Source organism: Jaculus jaculus, chromosome 17 (genome assembly GCF_020740685.1).
Source record: "Jaculus jaculus isolate mJacJac1 chromosome 17, mJacJac1.mat.Y.cur, whole genome shotgun sequence".
Lineage (NCBI taxonomy): Eukaryota > Metazoa > Chordata > Mammalia > Rodentia > Dipodidae > Jaculus > Jaculus jaculus.
Window position 1 is genome coordinate 4,991,455 of NC_059118.1, and position 18,392 is coordinate 5,009,846.

General features: G+C 49.6%; 1 protein-coding gene across 2 annotated transcripts; it reads left to right on the forward strand.

The window, feature by feature from the left end:
* Positions 1–3,362: 3,362 nt before the first annotated feature.
* Positions 3,363–17,804, forward strand: Cx3cr1 (C-X3-C motif chemokine receptor 1). Of its 2 annotated transcripts, none has more exons than XM_045136791.1 (2): positions 3,363–3,495; positions 16,119–17,804. In XM_045136791.1, the coding sequence occupies exon 2, from the start codon at positions 16,128–16,130 to the stop codon at positions 17,196–17,198; it is 1,071 nt and encodes a 356-aa protein (XP_044992726.1). In that variant the 5' UTR covers positions 3,363–3,495; positions 16,119–16,127; the 3' UTR covers positions 17,199–17,804. The 2 variants fall into 2 exon arrangements, with proteins under 2 accessions (XP_044992726.1, XP_044992725.1); XM_045136790.1 differs by having other exon boundaries at positions 3,363–4,394; positions 16,119–17,801.
* Positions 17,805–18,392: the final 588 nt, after the last annotated feature.

Genomic DNA, 18,392 nt, shown 5'->3' on the forward strand with positions numbered 1-18,392 from the left:
CCACCAACAGGCTTCCCAGCCTGCAGCTCCCAATCCTGGCAGTGGTTTGGAACTAAGCAGAGACACTGGAAGTAGGAGGAAGGGAGAGAAAGAAAGAGAGAGAAACAGCAACCTAATAACTGCCTAAGTTACGGAGCTTATTTTTAAAAATTATTTATTATTTATTTGTGTGTGTGCCTGGGCATATGCACACCCAACACTCCCTTCCAGCCAATTTGCTAGCTGTGGATGGATGACAGTGACCAAACAGATAAGTGTGTGTGTGTGATATGTATGTGTGTGTGCACTTGCACAAGCCCCACGCATGTACGTGAGGAGGCCGGAGGAAAAGTTCAGGTGATCTTCTGTAATCACTTCTCTTTGTGTATCTTTCCTTGAGTGGGGTCTCTCCCTCACCCTGGAGTAAGCATGCTCCCCTTGGAACCAATACTTGGGAAATTTCTCATTTCTTTGGCCTCTAGCCCTGGGAGGCCTGTCTGGGTGCACGGACCACTTGTTTTTCATTATCTAGCCAAGCTCAGGGCCTTGGATGTCACATCACCCGAGTGCGGAGCATACGTGATGCGCACAGAGGCGACAGAATTCCTGCTCTCGGGGCGTTGCTGGTGGCAGACAACCTTTGTTTTTTTCGTTTTCTTTTCTTTTTCTGTTTTGTTTTCCAAGTCAGGATCTCACTCGAGACTAGTCTGACCTGGAACTCACTCCATAACCCAGGCTGGCCTCAAACTCAAGGCCATCCTACTACCTCAGCCTCCTGCATGATGAGGTTAAATGTGTGCACCACCACGCCTGACTTCTTTTTACTTTCTCTCTCTCTTTTTGTTTATTTCTCTCCTCTCACTGGTGATGCATTCTTTTCTTTTCTTTTTTTTTATTTATTTTTTTTTTAATTTATTTGAGAGCGACAGACACAGAGAGAAAGACAGATGGAGAGAGAGAGAGAATGGGCGCGCCAGGGCTTCCAGACTCTGCAAACGAACTCCAGACGCGTGTGCCCCCTTGTGCATCTGGCTAACGTGGGACCTGGGGAACCGAGCCTCGAACCGGGGTCCTTAGGCTTCACAGGCAAGCGCTTAACAGCTAAGCCATCTCTCCAGCCCTCTTTTATTTTTTTTAAGGTAGGGTATCGCTCTGGCCCAGGCTGACTTGGAATTCACTCTGTAGTCTCAGGGTGACCTCGAACTCACAGCGATCCTCGTACTTTTGCCTCTCAAATACTGGGATTAAAGGCGTGCACCACCACACCCAGCTGAACTCTCTTTAAAAGTTTTATTTTTTAAAAAAACTTTTTTTGTTGTTATTTATTTATTTATTTGAAAGTGACGGACAGAGAGAGAAAGAGGCAGATAGAAAGAATGGGTGTGCCAGGGCCTCCAGCCACTGCAAACGAACTCCACATGTATGCGCCTTCTTATGCATCTGGCTAACGTGGGTTCTGGGGAATCGAGCCTCGAACTGAGGTCCTTAGACTTCATAGGCAAGCGCTTAACTGCTAAGCCATCTCTCCAGCCCTTAAAAAGTTTTATTGACAACCTTCATGCATATAGACAATATAGCATGATCACAATCCTCTACCATCATCTTCCTTCATCTCCCTCCTCTATTCCCACTCCACTGGCTCCCTGATTTCCAAGTACTCTGTGTTCTAGCTTGATGTCATCATTCTTCCTTATTGTGCAGGCTTGTGTAGGTAGCATCAGCCACTGTGAAGTCATGAATGCCATGGCCACTTTGTGTCTGGAAGACGGTATTGCAAAGCACTCCTCCCCTTCCTTTGGCTCTTGCATTCTTTCGACCACCTCTTCCACAAGGGTCCCTGAGCCTTGGAGGGTGTGACAGAGATGTCTCAGCACTGAACACTCCACTGTCCCGTCTTCTCAGCACTTCGGTGAGTTTTGACCCCAGTGGTCACCACCACCTGAAAAGAGAAGTTTCTCTGCCTCCCAAGTGCTGGGACCAAAGGCGCCACCATGCCTGGCTCATTCAGTTTTCGTTGTTTCCATGGTAAATTTATTTTATTTGAAACCCAAATTGTATCTAAATAATGCCTAAAATTATTTTGTTTGCTCAAAAAAATTTGGTAACTGGTTCATTCTTTTAAAAATACTTATTGGGCTGGAGAGATGGCTTAGTGGTTAAGCGCTTGCCTATGAAGCCTAAGGACCCTGGTTCGAGGCTCGGTTCCCCAGGTCCCACGTTAGCCAGATGCACAAGGGGGCACACGTGTCTGGAGTTCGTTTGCAGGGGCTGGAAGCCCTGGCGCGCCCATTCTCTCTCTCTCTCCATCTGTCTTTCTCTCTGCGTCGGTCGCTCTCAAATAAATAAATAAAAAATGAACAAAAAATATTAAAATAAATAAATAAAAATATTTATTTGAAAGAAAGAGAGAATGGGCGCTGCAGGGCCTCTAGCCTCTGCAAACAAACTCCAGAGGCATGTGCCACCTTGTGCATCTGGCTTTACATGGGTACTGAGCCATCAAACCTGGGTCCTCTGGCTTTGTAGGAAAGTGCCTTAACCACGAAGCTACTAAGATGGAGAGATGGCTTAGCGGTCAAGATGTTTGTCTGTAGGCCCGGGGGATCTAAGTTCAATTCCCCAGGACCTACATAAACCAGCTGCACAAGGTGGCACACCTGGAGTTCATTTGCAGTGGCTGGAGTCCCTGGAGCACCATTCCCTCCCTCCCTCCCTCTCTCTCTCTCTTTCTCTCCCTCTCTCTTTTTTTTCTCTCTCTCTCACTCAAATAAATAAAAATAAATAAAATATTTTTAAAAGCATGAAGGGAAAATGAAGATTAATAGAGAAGGAAACGGGTGTTAACAAGAGGGAGAGGGTAATGAGGATAACTGGGGGAAATAAGATCAAAATACATTATATAGCCGCATTATATAGTCGCATGCTGGTGCACGCCTTTAATCCCAGCACTCAGGAGGCAGAGGTAGGAGGATCCCTGTTGAATTCAAGGCCACCCTGCGACTACAAAGTGAATTCCAGGCCAGCCTGGGCTAGAGCGAGATCATACCTCGAAAAACCAAACATAAATAAACAAAAAATATGTTCTATACATGCATGAAAATGTCAAAAATGGGGGGAAAACCAACATGTTTTGAAAGAAAGGCAACAAAGTGCGTATACACAGTGGCATTTTACTCAGCCCTGAGCACAAAGGCCCGAGCGAGGCTCAGCGCAAGCCCTGTGAGCTGCAGAATGTAGGGCAGGAAAGGCAGGTGTGTGGCCCACAGCTGGTCAGGTGCTCGGGGAAGCGCTTCCCACGCGGCCCCTGCCCAGCCGGGAGATGCGTGCCGGAGGAAGGGGAAGCGGTCAGGGTGCAGCAGGAAGTAAAAGGGGGACCGTCAGGCTAAGCCTGAGCTTACGAGCTTGCAAGACTTAAACTGGGGAGAATGCCCTGGAGAGTCTGATGTTGGCAGATCGGGGCCTCAGGAAGAACTCTCTGGCTTCTGTGTGGAGAACAGTCCATGGGGTGATAGCGAGGTGAGCCCCACTAGCAAGCAGTGAGACGGTGGGAAGAGCACGGCATGGGAACAGAGGGTCAGGCGAGGCCAGATTCCTGAAAGGGGCACTGGTCTGCCCTGCACTGAGACCCTACTCAAAGAACCAAAAGAAAAAGGAAAGAAACAAAGGAGCACTGGAAAGTGGAGAACGGGGTAAGCTGCTGAGGTGGGGGGGGGCTCTAAGTAGACCCCGAGATGGCTGCTGGAGTGTAGGGAAAGGGGCCAGTTGTCTAAAAGCCCGTGGAGAGAGCTGGCTCTGTCTGAATGCATCTTGTAACCCTCACAGGGGAAGGTGGTCAAACTGGGAGCCCAGGGAGGAAAAACCCAGAACAGAAATCAGAGGTAAATTCCTGGGATGTGAGCAGGTGATGAGCCCCCAGGCTTCCGGGCCCAGTGCAGGAGCCTGTCTGAGACCTCACGGAGGTGCGTGGTGGCTCAATAGATAACAGGCAGGCCAGGTTCCAGGTGCCTGCATCCCATGCTACCTAGTGAGGGCTCTGGGGGCTGCTCCACCTTGCTTAATGATCTCCACTAAAAACCGAACCCCAGAAGCCTCTGCCCACCCTCCATGCACAAGGGGCAACGTGACAGCCCCCAGCTATCCCTCTGCTTCGGGCACTCGGGACTGTCCCAGGCTCCCAGATTCAGCCCTTCCTGTGGCCCACTGATCTCTAGCCTGGAGCTCCTGAGCTCGCTTGGCCACAGCATCTAAAATAAAGATAGGCCACCTCACAGGAAACCAGACACTATTGGCTAACTCCGCAAATAAAGATACCCTCAGAGACAGAGGGAGGAAAGGGGAACCCTCGCCTCCAGTGGAGTCTGCGTGCGACAGGGTGACTCTCTGCAGCTGCTGAACTTCCCTTCCCGTCTGCCCAGGTAGGTGCAGAGGTCCCCTCCCTCACCTGGGGGTGGCATGGGGTGGGGCGGGGCGGGCCGCAGGAGTGGGTCAGCGGTGACCCCACCTTCTCTGCCCTCAACCCAGACCGGAGCTCTTGGGGTGCTGCAGCCTAAATAGGACCAAGCGAGTGGAGGAGCGGGAATTGCTGGGCGATTAGATATTTCGCACAGCTGACGTGAGGGCACATGTTTAGACGTTTCGGTAATTCCAGTTTAGAGACATGGAGAGAAGGTCGTGCTTGATATGAACAGAAAAGACCTCGTTGTCAAATTACATTCGGATGACACTAAGGAAATGTTGCTCTTTTTTTTGCATGCAATTTGTTTTTGTTGATTCCCATCTCCCAATATATTGCTATTTGCTTTTTGTTTTGTTTTGTTTTGTTGTGCTGTGTTTTTCAAGGTAGGTTCTCACCCTAGCCCAGGCTGACCTGGAATTCACCATGTAGTCTCAGGGGCCTCGAATTCACAGCGATCCTCCTACCTCTGCCACCTGAGCGCTGGGATTAAAGGTGTGCGCCACCACACCTGTCTGCTATTTTTTTTTTTTTAATGAAAACTAGTGTTGATTACCAGATAGAGTAGCACAATTCTATAATCCTGGCTCTCTGGTGGCTTAGGCAGTAGGATTTCCACAAATTTAAGACCAGAACTAGGCTAAAGTGAGTTCCAGGCCAACCTGAACTACAAGTGTGAGAACGTGTCTCAAACAACGACAAAAGCTAATGTTGACACATCTACTCTTTCTTTTTTTTAAAAAAAATTATTTATTTATTTATTTGAGAGCGACAGACACAGAGAGAAAGACAGATAGAGGGAGAGAGAGAGAATGGGCGCGCCAGGGCTTCCAGCCTCTGCAAACGAACTCCAGACGCGTGCGCCCCCTTGTGCATCTGGCTAACGTGGGACCTGGGGAACCGAGCCTCGAACCGGGGTCCTTAGGCTTCACAGGCAAGCGCTTAACCGCTAAGCCATCTCTCCAGCCCTGCTCTTTCTTGTTTTTAAAGAGCTCTTACCACTTACACACTTGTATTTAAGTGTTTGTGGGTGAGACTGGGTAGTCCAGTAGGGCTCCAAGGCGGGACAGAGATGAAAAATTAGCCACGAGTTGCTAATTGCTGGAATTGGGTGATGGATACCAGGGGTTTCTCTGCATTTCTGTAGGTTTGAAAATTTAATAGTAAAGAATGTTGGGCTGGGGATGCAGAACAGTAGGCAGAGTGCTGTCTAGCACGTATGCAGCCCTGAGTTCAATTTCCAGTATCCACAAAACCCATGCCAGCGCACACCCGTGATTCCAGCACCGGGCAGTGGAGGCGGGAGGGTCAGCAGTTCAAAGTCACGTCCCCTACATAGGAAGTGTGAGGCCCGTTTGGACCACACGAGACCCCCGTCTCAATAATAGGAATAATAACTTTAAAACTGAACCTGCCTTTTTTACTGTAAGTATAAATGTATTTAATATAGTATAAAATACATATTAAGATTAGGTGGAGGAAAAATAACAGATTGGTGAGTCTGAATCTATGAACTGGAATTATGGATAGTTTTGTGGATTTCTTTTGTCCTTTATATGCCTTTTTGAATCATCTTTTTAAAAGCAATTTTTAAATTTTATTTATTTATTTGCAAGCAAAGAGAGAATGAGAATGGCTGTGTGAGGGCTGAATCATCTTTAATTATTATAATGAGCATGTATTACATTGATAGTAAAATTGTTCTAATGAAGAAATTGCTGCTACAAATTCATTATTCAATTTTATTTATTTATTTATTTATTTTTGTTTTGTTTTTTCAAGGTAAGGTTTCACTGTAGCACAGGCTAACCTGGAATTCACTATGTAGTCTCAGGGTGGCCTCGAACTCATGGTGATCCTCCTACCTCTGCCTCCCAAATGCTGGGATTAAGGCATATGCTACCATGCCCGGCACACTTTTTTAAAATATTTATTTATTTATTTGCAAGTAGAGAGAAGGCGAATGAATGAGCCTACCAGGGCTTCTAGCCAGGGCAAATGAACTCCAGATGCATGCGCCACCTTGTGAATATGGCTCATGTGGGTCCTGGGGAATCAAACTTGGGTCCTTTGGCTTTGCAGGCAAGCACCTTAACTGCTAAGCCATCTCTCCAGCCCATAAATAAATAAATTTTAAGAGGGATAGAAAATACTTCTGGAGTTGGGGAGATGGCTCAGTGGGTAAGTGTGCTTACTGTGCAAGAATGAGGATCAGCGTTTGATCCCCATGTGCTGACGTGACCCCGTACTGAGGCTGGGGGAGACAAGAGGACCTCTGGGCTCCTTGGTCAGCCAGTATCAACCGAACAACAGGGAACTCCAGGTTCCAAGAGAGACAGGACTCTGTCTCACAGAAACAGGGTGAGCAGGGCGTGGGGCACACACCTTTAATCCCAGCACTCAGGAGGCAGAGGTAGGAGGATCACTGTGAGTTTGAGTCCATCCTGAGCTGACAGTGAATTCCAGGTCAGCCTGGGCCAGAGTGAGACCCTACCTCAAAAATCCAAAGAAAGAAAAGGAAATAGGGTGAAAGAGTGCATGCAAGGGATGTATGTGCATCTGCATGTGCACTTGCTCACACCACACGCACACCACACACACACACCACACATGCACGCCACACGCACCACACACACACACCACAGATATACCAACAGATCAAAGCAAGCTCTGCTGTGGTTGATGAAGTAGATCAGAAAAATCAGAACGGGGTGCAAGGCATGGGGGGGGGGGTGCTGGGAGGCATGACTCAGGCAGACCTCACCCCGCTCCACACACGCCTGTCTCTGGCCTCACTGTGGCAAGGGCACTTTGTCCTAACTCCGCCTGGCCACTAGAGAGGCCACTTGCATCAGCTCATCGGCTCCGACAGGACAAACAACGTCCCCTCGCTGACCAGAAACCAGAAGTGGCTTTTGTAGCGTGGAGCCAGGCACCCACAGAAACCCAGAGACCACATGTTGTGCGGCGTGCATGTGCACGAATGTTCACTTAAGTGTGGGCACCGTGTGTACACATGCATGTGGAGGCAAGGGGTCAACATCAGACATCTCCCTCAATCGCGATCCACCTCATTCTTTAGGAAAAGGTCTGTCACTGAACCTGGAGCTGACCAATTTGATTAGACGAGCTGGCCAGCCATCTCTTACCACTCCAGTGCAGAGGTGGCAGGCGCGTGTCCCTGCACCCGGCTTTTACATGGGGGCTGGGGATCTGAACTCGGGTCCTCATGCTTGCCCAGTCAGCACTTTACCCAGTGAGCCATCTCTTTACTCCCTTTTGCTGTTCACATTTCAAAAAGATGACTCCCAGCTCCCAGGAGAAAGGTCTTCCTAAGTGGCACATGAAATGGAAAGCACAGCAAGCTTCCAAGGGATTTGTACACGCTCAGGCAGGCCAGCGCCTTACCGGCTGGGCCGGCTCTCCAGCCCTGGGATTTATGCCCATTCAGACAGGAGCGATGTTTGATAAATAGTGGCTTCATTAATAACTAAACAAGTAGGCTCGGAGGCTCTTATTTGTCATCCCAGCACTCAGGAAGCTGAGGCAGGAGGATGTCCATGAGTTTGAGGCCAGCCTAGGCTACAATATGTGACCCTGTTTCAGAAAAAAATACCAGTAATAATAATAAAATAATTAACAAGTCAAAAGTATTTCCTTTAAAAATTTTACAGTTTAGGGCTGGAGAGATGTCTCAGCCATTAAGGCACTTGCCCATAAAGCCTGATGACCCGAGTTCGGTTCCCCAGTACCCTTGTGAAGCCAAATGCACAGTGGCTCATGTGTCTGGAGTTCATTTGCAATAGCTGGTGGCCCTGGTGTGCCCATTCTTCTCTCTGTTGGGCATGGTGGTGCACGCCTTTAATTCCAGCACTCAGGAAGCTGAGGTAGGAGGATTGCTGTGAGTTTGAGGCCCCTGAAACTACATTGTGAATTCCAGGTCAGCCTGGGCTACTGCAAGACCTTGAAAGCCCCCCTCCCCCGAAAAAAAAGTTTTTCTTTACAATTTACTTTGACAGAGATAAACACTGCAAAGAACTTTGAAAAGGAAGAGGGAGGGAAGGCGTCAAACCCCAGCAGGTTTCAAAAAACGGTAACTAGGGCTGGAGAGATGGCTTAACAGTTAAGGCGCTTGCCTGCAGAGCCAAAGAACCCAGGTTTGATTCCCCAGGACCCACATAAGCCACATGCTGAGGTTGGTGCATGCATCTAGAGTCCATATGCAGTGGCTGGAGGCACTGATGCACGGATTCCCTTTGTCTCTGTTCTGTCTCTCTCTGCTTGCAAATTAATGAATTAATAAATTTAAAAGGCGGTGTAACTAACAAAGAGGGACCTGTAGTCCAGGTGTGGGGCTCTCTTGAGGCTATTATTAGGGCTTGGCATGTTCCAGACGGGCAACGTCACACTGATGTAGGTGGAGGCGGTTCATGACTGCAGAGATGGCTAGTTAGCCAGCAGTGTACCAGCAAGAAGGATGGGATGCAAGGCATAAAGTGTCTCCTCACACCTCCTGAGCACGGATCCAAGGGTCTGCCATCTGTCTTCATCCTTAGCTCTGTCCCTACCCTGAACTGTGTGCTATAAATAAAGAGCTGATGTCCCAAGTGTACAAACCACCAAAGCTGGTCAAACTTGGCTTTCCCAACAGCAGCAGCAGGCTGGGAACCTTCTGCTTCTAGTCAAAGATTCTGAAAGAAGCTCAAAATTTAAAGGGCATCTGGGCATGGTGGTGCATGCCTTTAATCCCAGCACATGGGAAGCACAGGTAGGAGGATCGCTGTGAGCTCAAGGCCAGCCTGAGACTCCATAGTGAATTCCAGGTCAGCCTGAGCTAGAGTGAGACCCTACCTTGAAAAACCAAAATAATAGTAGTAATAATAATAATAATAATAATTAATAAGAGCTGGAGAGATGCCTTAGCAGTTTAGGCACTTGCCTGCAAAACCTAAGGACCCAGGTTTGATTCCCTAGGACCCACATAAGCCAGATGTCCATTCTGGAGTTTGTTAGCAGAGGCTGACAGTCCTGGAACACCCACTCCCTCTTTCTCTCTCTCTCCCTCTCTACTTTTCTCTCTCTTAAATAAATAAATAACCTAAAGATTAAAACATAAATAAATAAATATTAAAATAAACCTTTCAGGGCAGAAATCAGTCAACAACCCAGCTCTACCTCCAAACAGAATCTCACTGGCACACCTGCTGCAGTTACCAGGCCACCCATGCTCTTGGCACACGTGGCCCCTGACAGTAGACCACACCTCCATGGACCTAGGACTCATTTTCCCTTTAAGACTGTTCTTTTAACCCGAGCATGGTGACACACACCTGTGATCCAAGTCCTCAGGAGGCTGAAACAGGAGGAGAAGATAAGAGTTCAAGGCCACCCTGGGCTACATAGCTAGTAACAGACCAGCTAAGGCTAGCCACCTAGTGTGATCCTGTCTCAGAAAGAAAGGAAGAGAGAGAGATAGAGACAGAGAGAGAGAGAAAGAAAGAGAAAAAATGTTTCCTTGTATCTTGTTCTTATCAAAAATTGAGCATGTGAGGGCTGGAGAGATTTCTCAGTGGTTAAGGCACTTGCCTGAAAAGCCTAAAGACCCAATTCCCCAATACCCATGGAAAGCCAGGTGCACAAAGTGGTGCGTACATCTGGAGTCTATTTTCAGCAGCTAGAGGCCTTGGTGCACCCATTATGTCTCTCTCTTTCTCTCCTTGCAAATAAATAAATTTTAAAAGCTGAGCATGTGAGGAGTGGCTAGGCCTTTGGGAGGTACCCAGCCAAAGCCTTAGGTTCGCAGGTCAGGAAACCCGCCAAGCAGAGCTGGAGCAACCTGGCTGGGGTTCCCCAGCCATTGCTGCATGGAGCGTGGGGGCCTCAGAAAAGTTCAAGGCTCTTAACCGGGCCATCGAAACAGGAAGCTGATGGGAAACTGATGGGCAGTGGTGCCCTTACCCCACCCACAAGAAAAGCTAAAAATTAAGGGACCGGGCATGAGAAAGAGAAGTGACTGGAGGAAGGAGACCAGGATGGGAGAAGGAGAGTGGGGTTTCTCTGAAGTGGGGTGTTTCTACTTAGGTATAAGACACTCCGTGCTCGGCTTCTAGGTTCAGCTCTCGCTCTCCAGTTCAACGTCAGTGAGTACAACCTTGGCTTAGCCAGCCAGAGGGTATAGAGACCTGAAACAGCCTATGAAGGCTGTGTGTCCCTGCTGACTACTGCCCTGAGTTGTAATGTTCAGTCCTGAGTGTTGGCTGGTGGTGCACTTATGGGCGATAAAGCCAGCCCCACGTCCAAGAGTACTTCATGCAACCCTTATGAGGGTGAAAGCCCCTGAGAAAATGCTGAAAAGGTGAATCTTGTTGAATTCTTTATAAATAAATTATATATATGTATGTGTGTATATATATATATATATATGTACATATATATATATATATATATATATATAGAGAGAGAGAGAGAGAGAGAGAGAGAGAGAATAAGAGAGAGGAAATGGGTGTACCAGGGGCTCTTGCTACTGCAAACAAACTCCAGATACATGTGCCACTTTGTGCATCTGGCTTAACATGGGTACTGGAGAATTGAATCTGGGCCATCAGGCTTTGCCAGCCAGCTCCTTTCACCACTGAGCCATCTCCCCAGCCCTCTTGTTGGATTCTTAAAAATAATTATTTATTTATTAGAGACAGAGAAAGGGAGAGAAAGAGAGAGAGAGAGAGAGAGAGAGAGAGAGAGAGAGAATGGATGCGCCAGGGCCTCTAGCCACTACTAATGAATTCCAGATGCATGTGCCACCTTGTACATCTAGCTTACATGGGACCTGGAGATTCAAACCTGGGTCCTTAGACTTCACAGGCAAGTGTCTTAACCATGATTCCCCTGGCTCTGCCTCTCGTTGTAGGTATGTTGAGTTCACACACAGTAGGGATGGGCTGCAGAATTGAACCCAGGAGGTAGCTTTTGCAAGCAACTCACTTTCACCACTGCCTCTCTCCTCTTAGAATGGCTCTGTGGTCAAGCATGACACCAATTCCCAACCATACAGACGAGGACCATCAGGCTCCGAGGCTCCAAGTTCACCCATTACTCAGCTGGAGAGGGCAGTGCCTAGCCTGATCCTCTGTTGAACTTTGGCCTACAGAGCTGAAGAGGTTGTAATCATCTTGTGAGGATCTCCCAGACATGAGGGGACGAGGCCAGGAAGGTTGTAATGCAAAGTTTTAAAATGTGCTGAGAGTCAGGCTGGAGAGGTGGCTTAACGGTTAAAGCACTTGCCTGCAAAGCCAAAGGACCCAGGTTCGATTCCTCAGTATCCACGTAAGCCAGAAGCACAAGGTAGTGCACGCGTCTGGAGTTTGTTTGCAGCAGATGAAGGCCCTGACGCTCCCATTCTCTCTATCTGCCTTTTTCTCTTTCAAATAAATAAATAAAAACAAAATATTAAGAAATAGTTATAAAAATGTGCCGAGACTAGACACACCTGAGCACAAGCTACAGCCCGTCCCCCGCTGGCTGTGTGGCCTGGGGTGGGGTGGGGTTCAGTCTCCCTGAGCCGTAGGAGCTGTCGGACCAAAGGACAGATCACAGGCACGAGAGACACAGCAATGTCTCTGACCTTCGAACTTCCCTTGAGGTGAGCTCTGCCAGCGCTTTGCAGTGGGGGCGGGGAGAGAGAGAGAGAGAGGAGAGAGAGGGAGAAAGAAAAGGAGAGAGAGAAAGAGGGAGAGGGAGGGAGAGAGAGGCTGGCCCCGGGCCCCTCACTTTAGACCTCCTGTGCCACATGGTGTCATACCATGCCACAGCATGTCTGAGAAGATGGTTCTCGACATGCAAGCCACTGCACCAAGTAGTAGTCTCCACTTACCCGCCTGTCAGCCTGAGTCATGCGGAACTGACATAGCTTTGAGACAAGGTCTCGCGTGTCACCGGCCCACGCTAGCCTGCAACGCTCCATGTATTTTTATGAACATGGGGTAGGATGGCCTTGAACTCCCCATCCTGCTCCACCTCCTGAGTGAATGCCAGGGTTACAGTGTGAGCCACTGCATGTATACTCATTGCTGGGAATTAATTGTGCCTGCCCTCTACCACTGAGCCACAGCCCAGCCCTGAAAATGGCACTTATTAGGCTCAAAAAAAAAAAAAAAAAAAAAAAAAGCCAGGCATGGTGACATATGCCTTCAATCCCTGCCCTCGGGAAGCAGAGGTGGGAGGATGGCAGTGAATTCAAGGCCACCCTGCGACTACCCAGTGAATTCGAGGTCAGCCTGGGCTAGAGTGAGACGCCACTGTGAAAAACCAAAAAAAAAAAGAAAGAAAAAGAAAAAGAAATAAAGAAAAACACTACATGTCAGTAACTCAAACCCTGTGTGTAGGATGTGTGGTGCGGCACATGTGTGCAGCAGCAAAAAACATCAGGCTTCTTTCTCTATCACTCATCCACATATTTCCATGAGATGGAGTCTTTCTCTGAACCTGGAGCTGCCATTTCTTTTCTTAAAATATTTCATTTTGATTTATTTATCTGACAGAGAAAGAGGGAGAGAGAGAGAGACAGTGGGTGTGCCAGGGCCTCCAGCCACTGAAAACGAATTCCAGACATGTGTACCCCTTTGTGCATCTGGCTAACATGGGTCCTGAGGAATCCAACCTGGGTCCTTTGGCTTTGCAGGCAAATGCCTTAAGTGCTAAAGGCCTGGAGCTGCCATGTTCAAGAGCCCTAGTGATTGTCTAGTGCGGCCATGTCCCCGATGCTCACGTGGGTACTGGGGAATCAAACGTGGGCCACCCCAGGCCCACCTGCTTATGCGACAAGTGCACTCCTAGTCCCTGAGCCATCTCCCCAGCCCATGTCAGAGATGTCTCACCGTTCAGTTCCAGCGTGACTGAGGGTGCCACCGCCACAGGGTTTCCTGAGAGACAAGGCCTTATAGCCTGGAGTGAAGAAAACATAGACTTTTCCCGGGGGAGATGGCCCGGGGTGGGCAGCCTCGGCTCACTCCTTCATGGAAAAGGCTGCTGAGGGGCACGGCACTCAGAGGTGAGACCGAGAGACGTCTCAGCTGGCTGGGTGGTCCAGCACCTTGGCAAAGACACCTCTGGGCAAACCCATCGTGAACAGGGCGCAGTGGGTGTGGGAACTCCCTTGGTTAAAGAATTTCAGCCCTTGCTTTCCGTTTTGATGAGGAAGAAGGCGGTGACAGCCAGGAGGCCAGCTCTGAGACGCGCTCTGGCTCGGGACCGGGCTACGTGCCCTTTCAGAAGGAGGAGGGCGATGTCGGGGGCTGCTGGAGTCTGTGACCAGTGCGTCCGGTCTGGGAAATGAGTGGGAGAGGGACACGTTTTATTGTTCAACCTATGTAGAAATATTCGCCTTTTCAGTTGCTGCTCAGAAGGAAGCAGGAGGGCTGGAGAGACGGCTTAGCGGTTAAGCGCTTGCCTGTGAAGCCTAAGGACCCCGGTTCGAGGCTCGATTCCCCAGGACCCACGTTAGCCAGATGCACCAGGGGGCGCATGCATCTGGAGTTCGTTTGCAGTGGCTGGAGGCCCTGGCGCGCCCATTCTCTCTCTATCTGTCTCTCTCTCCCTCTCTCTCTGTCACTCTCAAATAAGTAAATAAAAAAAAAATTAAAAAAAAAAAGAAGGAAGCAGGAGAAGGAGTAATGGGTAAATCAAGGTTCGTAATATCCCAATGGATGAGCCACTCAGACAGAGCGAGCCCACCCTCTGTCTCCGGTCGGTTGGTCCTTCTGTGACCACAGAGCCCTGGGTCACAATGCCTCCTCTTCCGCTGGGGCCATTGGATGGCTAACCCCTTGTGCTTGGGATTAAGGAGCTCCTGATAAATGAGACTCTGTTCTAAACCCATAAAAGTTCAGCAAGAAACAAAGAGCATTGCCCTTGGGCATGGGACTGTCTGATTCCTGCTGAGGGAGAAAAGGATTTCTGGGATCCAGGAAGAAGGGAAGGAGGAAAGTCCACACCAGCGAAGTCCAGGCGAGGAGAGCGCTGTCAGTAAACTGCTTGCCTTGTGAGCGTGAGGACCCAAGTACAACCCCCAGAACCCACCTAAAAGTCGGGCATGGTGGCACATGGCTGTAATCCCAGCACTGGGGAGGTGGACACAGATGTATTCCTGGATCAACAGCCAGCTGGCATAGCCTACCTGGTAAATTCCAGACCAATGGGAGATTTGTCTCCAAAACGGTAGATGGATGCTGGGCGTGGAGGCGCACGCCTTTAATCCCAGCACTGGGGAGGCAGAGGTAGGAGGATCGCCATGAGTTCAAGGCCACCCTGAGACTACATAGTGAATTCCAGGTCAGCCTGAGCTAGAGGGAGACCCTACCTTGAAAAAACAAAAACAAACAAAAAACATATGTAGGGGCTGGGGCAATGGCTTACCTGGAAAGAGAGCTTGCCACACAAGCACACAAGGGCCTGAGTTTGACCCCCAGTACCCATACCAAAAACAGGCTGGGGGCTAGACAGATGGCTCAGTGGTTAAGGTGCTTTCTTGCAAAGTCTAGTGACGTGGGTTTGATTCCTCAGTGCCCAGTAAAGCCAGATGCACAGGGGCACATGCATCTGGAGTTCGTTTGCAGAGCTGGACAAACCATTCTTTCTGTCTCTCTTCTATCTCTCTTTGCTTGAAAAAAAAAAAAAAAAAAAAAAAAGCTGAGCATTTCCATGCCTGCCTGAAACCACAAACCTGTGATGTGGAGAACTTGCTGGTCAGCAACTCTGACAAAACATGGCAGTCTTGGTTTCAGTGAGATTCCTTCCCAATAATAGAGGAAGACACCTGATTTCCTACTCTGGCCTCCACACATTTGCACACAGGGCACAGATATTTGCACACACATGCCAAAAAATAATAAAAAGTCATCTTTCTCAGTGTAGGTACACACCTATAATCCCAGTACTCAGGAGATGTAGTCTCAGGGTGGCCTCAAACACTCCACGATCCTCCTACCTTTGCCTCCCAAGTGCTGGGATTAAATGCGTGCACCACCATGCCCGGCTTATTTATTTTTATTCATTTCATTTATTTGAGAGAAAGAGAGAATGGGTGTGCCAGAACCTTCAGCCTCTGTAATCAAACTCCAGGCACATGCATCACCTTGAGCATCTGGCTTTACATGGGTTCTGGAAAAATGAACCTGAGTCCTTGGGCTTGGTAGGCAAACACCTAAACTGCTAAGCCATCTGTCCAGCCATAAAATATATTTATTTCTTGGAGAGTGACAGAGAGAGAGAGAGAGAGAGAAAGAGGCAGATAGAGACAGAGAGAGAGCGAGAGAGAGAATGGGTGTGCCAGGGCCTCCAGCCACTGCCAACGAACTCCAGATGCGTGCGCCCCCTTGTTCATCTGGCTAATGTGGTTCCTGGGGAATCAAGCCTTGAACTGGGATCTTTAGACTTCACAGGCAAGCACTTAACCGCTAAGCCATCTCTCCAGCCCAAGCCCTAAAATATTTTATATAATATAGATATACATATACACATATACATATATGTATATATATGTATGCATGTATAGATACATACATACAATATACATATATAGTAGGCACCCAACCAATGTTTGTTTCATGCTGCGCCTCCACACGGGGCAGGACGGCATCTACATCTGCTGCCCTGAGAACTAACCCTGGCGTGTGTTGTTTCTTCTGGCCAGGCCCTCACCATGCCCACGTCCCTCCCTGAACTGGATCTGTATTCCTTTGATTATGACGAGTCTGCTGAGGCCTGTGAGATGGGGGACATCGTGGCCTTCGGGACCCTCTTCCTGTCCATCTTCTACTCCCTCGTCTTTGCCTTTGGCCTGGTGGGAAACCTGCTGGTGGTGCTGGCCCTGAGCAACAGCCGCAAACCCAAGAGCATCACGGACATTTACCTCCTGAACTTGGCCTTGAGTGACCTGCTCTTCGTGGCCACCTTGCCCTTCTGGACTCACTACGTGGTCAGCGAGCAGGGTCTCCACAATGCCATGTGCAAGCTCACGACCGCCTTCTTCTTCATCGGCTTCTTCGGGGGCATCTTCTTCATCACCGTCATCAGCATCGACAGGTACACGGCCATTGTCCTGGCTGCCCACCCCGTGACGAACAGGACCGCGCAGCACGGTGTCACCGTCAGCCTGGGCGTGTGGGCGGCGGCCATGTTGGTGGCGACGCCGCAGTTCATGTTCACGAAGCGGAAGGAGAACGAATGCCTGGGCGACTACCCCGAGGCCCTGCGGGAGGTCTGGCCGGTGCTGCGGAACGCGGAGGCCAACGTCCTCGGCTTCCTGCTGCCCCTGCTCGTCATGAGCTTCTGCTACTTCAGAATCATCCAGACGCTGTTCTCCTGCAAGAACCAGAAGAGAGCCAAAGCCGTCAGGCTCATCCTGCTGGTGGTCACCGTGTTTTTCCTCTTCTGGACGCCCTACCACGTGGTCATCTTCCTGGAGACGCTCAAATTCTACGACTTCTTCCCCAGCTGCGACACCAAGAGGGGCCTGAGGCTGGCCCTCAGTGTGACCGAGACGGTGGCGTTCAGCCACTGTTGCCTCAACCCCCTCATCTACGCGTTTGCCGGGGAGAAGTTCAGAAGGTACCTCGTCCACCTGCTCCGGAAGAGCCTGGCCGTCCTGTGCGGCCGCCCCGCCCCGGCCACCTTCTCCCCGTCGGAGGCGCAGCGCAGCCAGCGGGGAAGCGTTGCGAGCAGTAACTTCACTCACCACACGAGCGATGGCGAGGGGTCCCTTCTGCTCTGAGGGGGTCCCCACGGCCACATCGCTGCTCGGGACCCACGTTCTTGAATGTGACAGCGCGTGTCTGTCTGTTTTTTTTTTTTTTTAATATGCAAGAAATATGGATCCAGTGCTCACAAAACCATCCTGCACTTTCTGGAAATTATGCTCAGAAGCTGAATGATGAAAAGGACACATCCCTTTATCTCTTGCCACAAATGTCACAACTTTTTGGCTTAAAAATGACGAAGACTCGCTGTATTAGGAAGAAAGTGGGGGCTAGAGAAATGGCTTAGCGGTTAAGCGCTTGCCTGTGAAGCCTAAGGACCCCGGTTCGAGGCTTGATTCCCCAGGACAAAGGGCCGCATGTGTCTGGATTTGTTTGCAGTGGCTGGAGGCCCTGGCATGCTCATTCTGTCTCTCTCTCTATCTGCCTCTGTCGCTCTCAAATAAATAAAAAAGTAAAACAAAAATAGAAAGAAAGTGGTGAGGGCTATTCACATTGTGTTGCGGGCACAGACAGGGTAACTGAACCCTCAGAGTGAATGGAAACCATAATTTGAATTAGGTAGAATTTCTCTCTCTGTCTCTCCCTCCCTCCCTCCCTCCCTCCCTCCAATCCTTAAGCAGTAACAGGCTTCCCAGGCTCACTTGTCACTTGGTCACCAGAGAGGCACTGAGACTGGTCCCTCTCTGATCTCAAGGTCAGCATTGCCAAGGAAGGGTTATGTTTGCCCACGTTTGCATTTGGTTCCCGTTCCTGGACGAAGGTGGGGGTATCCGAGGGAAAGAGATTCCTAAGACGCGGTTTCTAATCCAACTTCATGGTGAGAGACTGAAGAGGTTGACGGGGCGGGAGCTGCTCTGACTGCGTGGAACAGGAGTCACACACTGTCCTTGCTGCGTGGCTGACCAGCCACCCCTCGTCACCCCTCGTCACCCCTCGTCACCCCGCGTCACCCCTCATCACCCACTGCCTGCCCCTTCTTCATTAAGCCCCATCCAGTTATGCCCCAAATCTACAAGTGTTTCCCATGCCCACAGCATAGGCACAGACTCAAGTGTCTGCCTCGGAGAACACACACATGGAGCGCAGCCCTACAGACGAGCTCCCCTGGCCACCTCCTTCCCAAATGTGTCAGCTAATCGTGTCACCTTGATGGGGTATAGAATCCCCATGGGAACAAATCTCTGGACGGGTCTGTGAGGTGGAGGGAC

Bases quoted from the DNA above. Each gene is read 5' to 3' on its own strand.
- Cx3cr1 (XM_045136791.1), top strand. From the start codon at position 16,128: ATGCCCACGTCCCTCCCTGAACTGGATCTGTATTCCTTTGATTATGAC.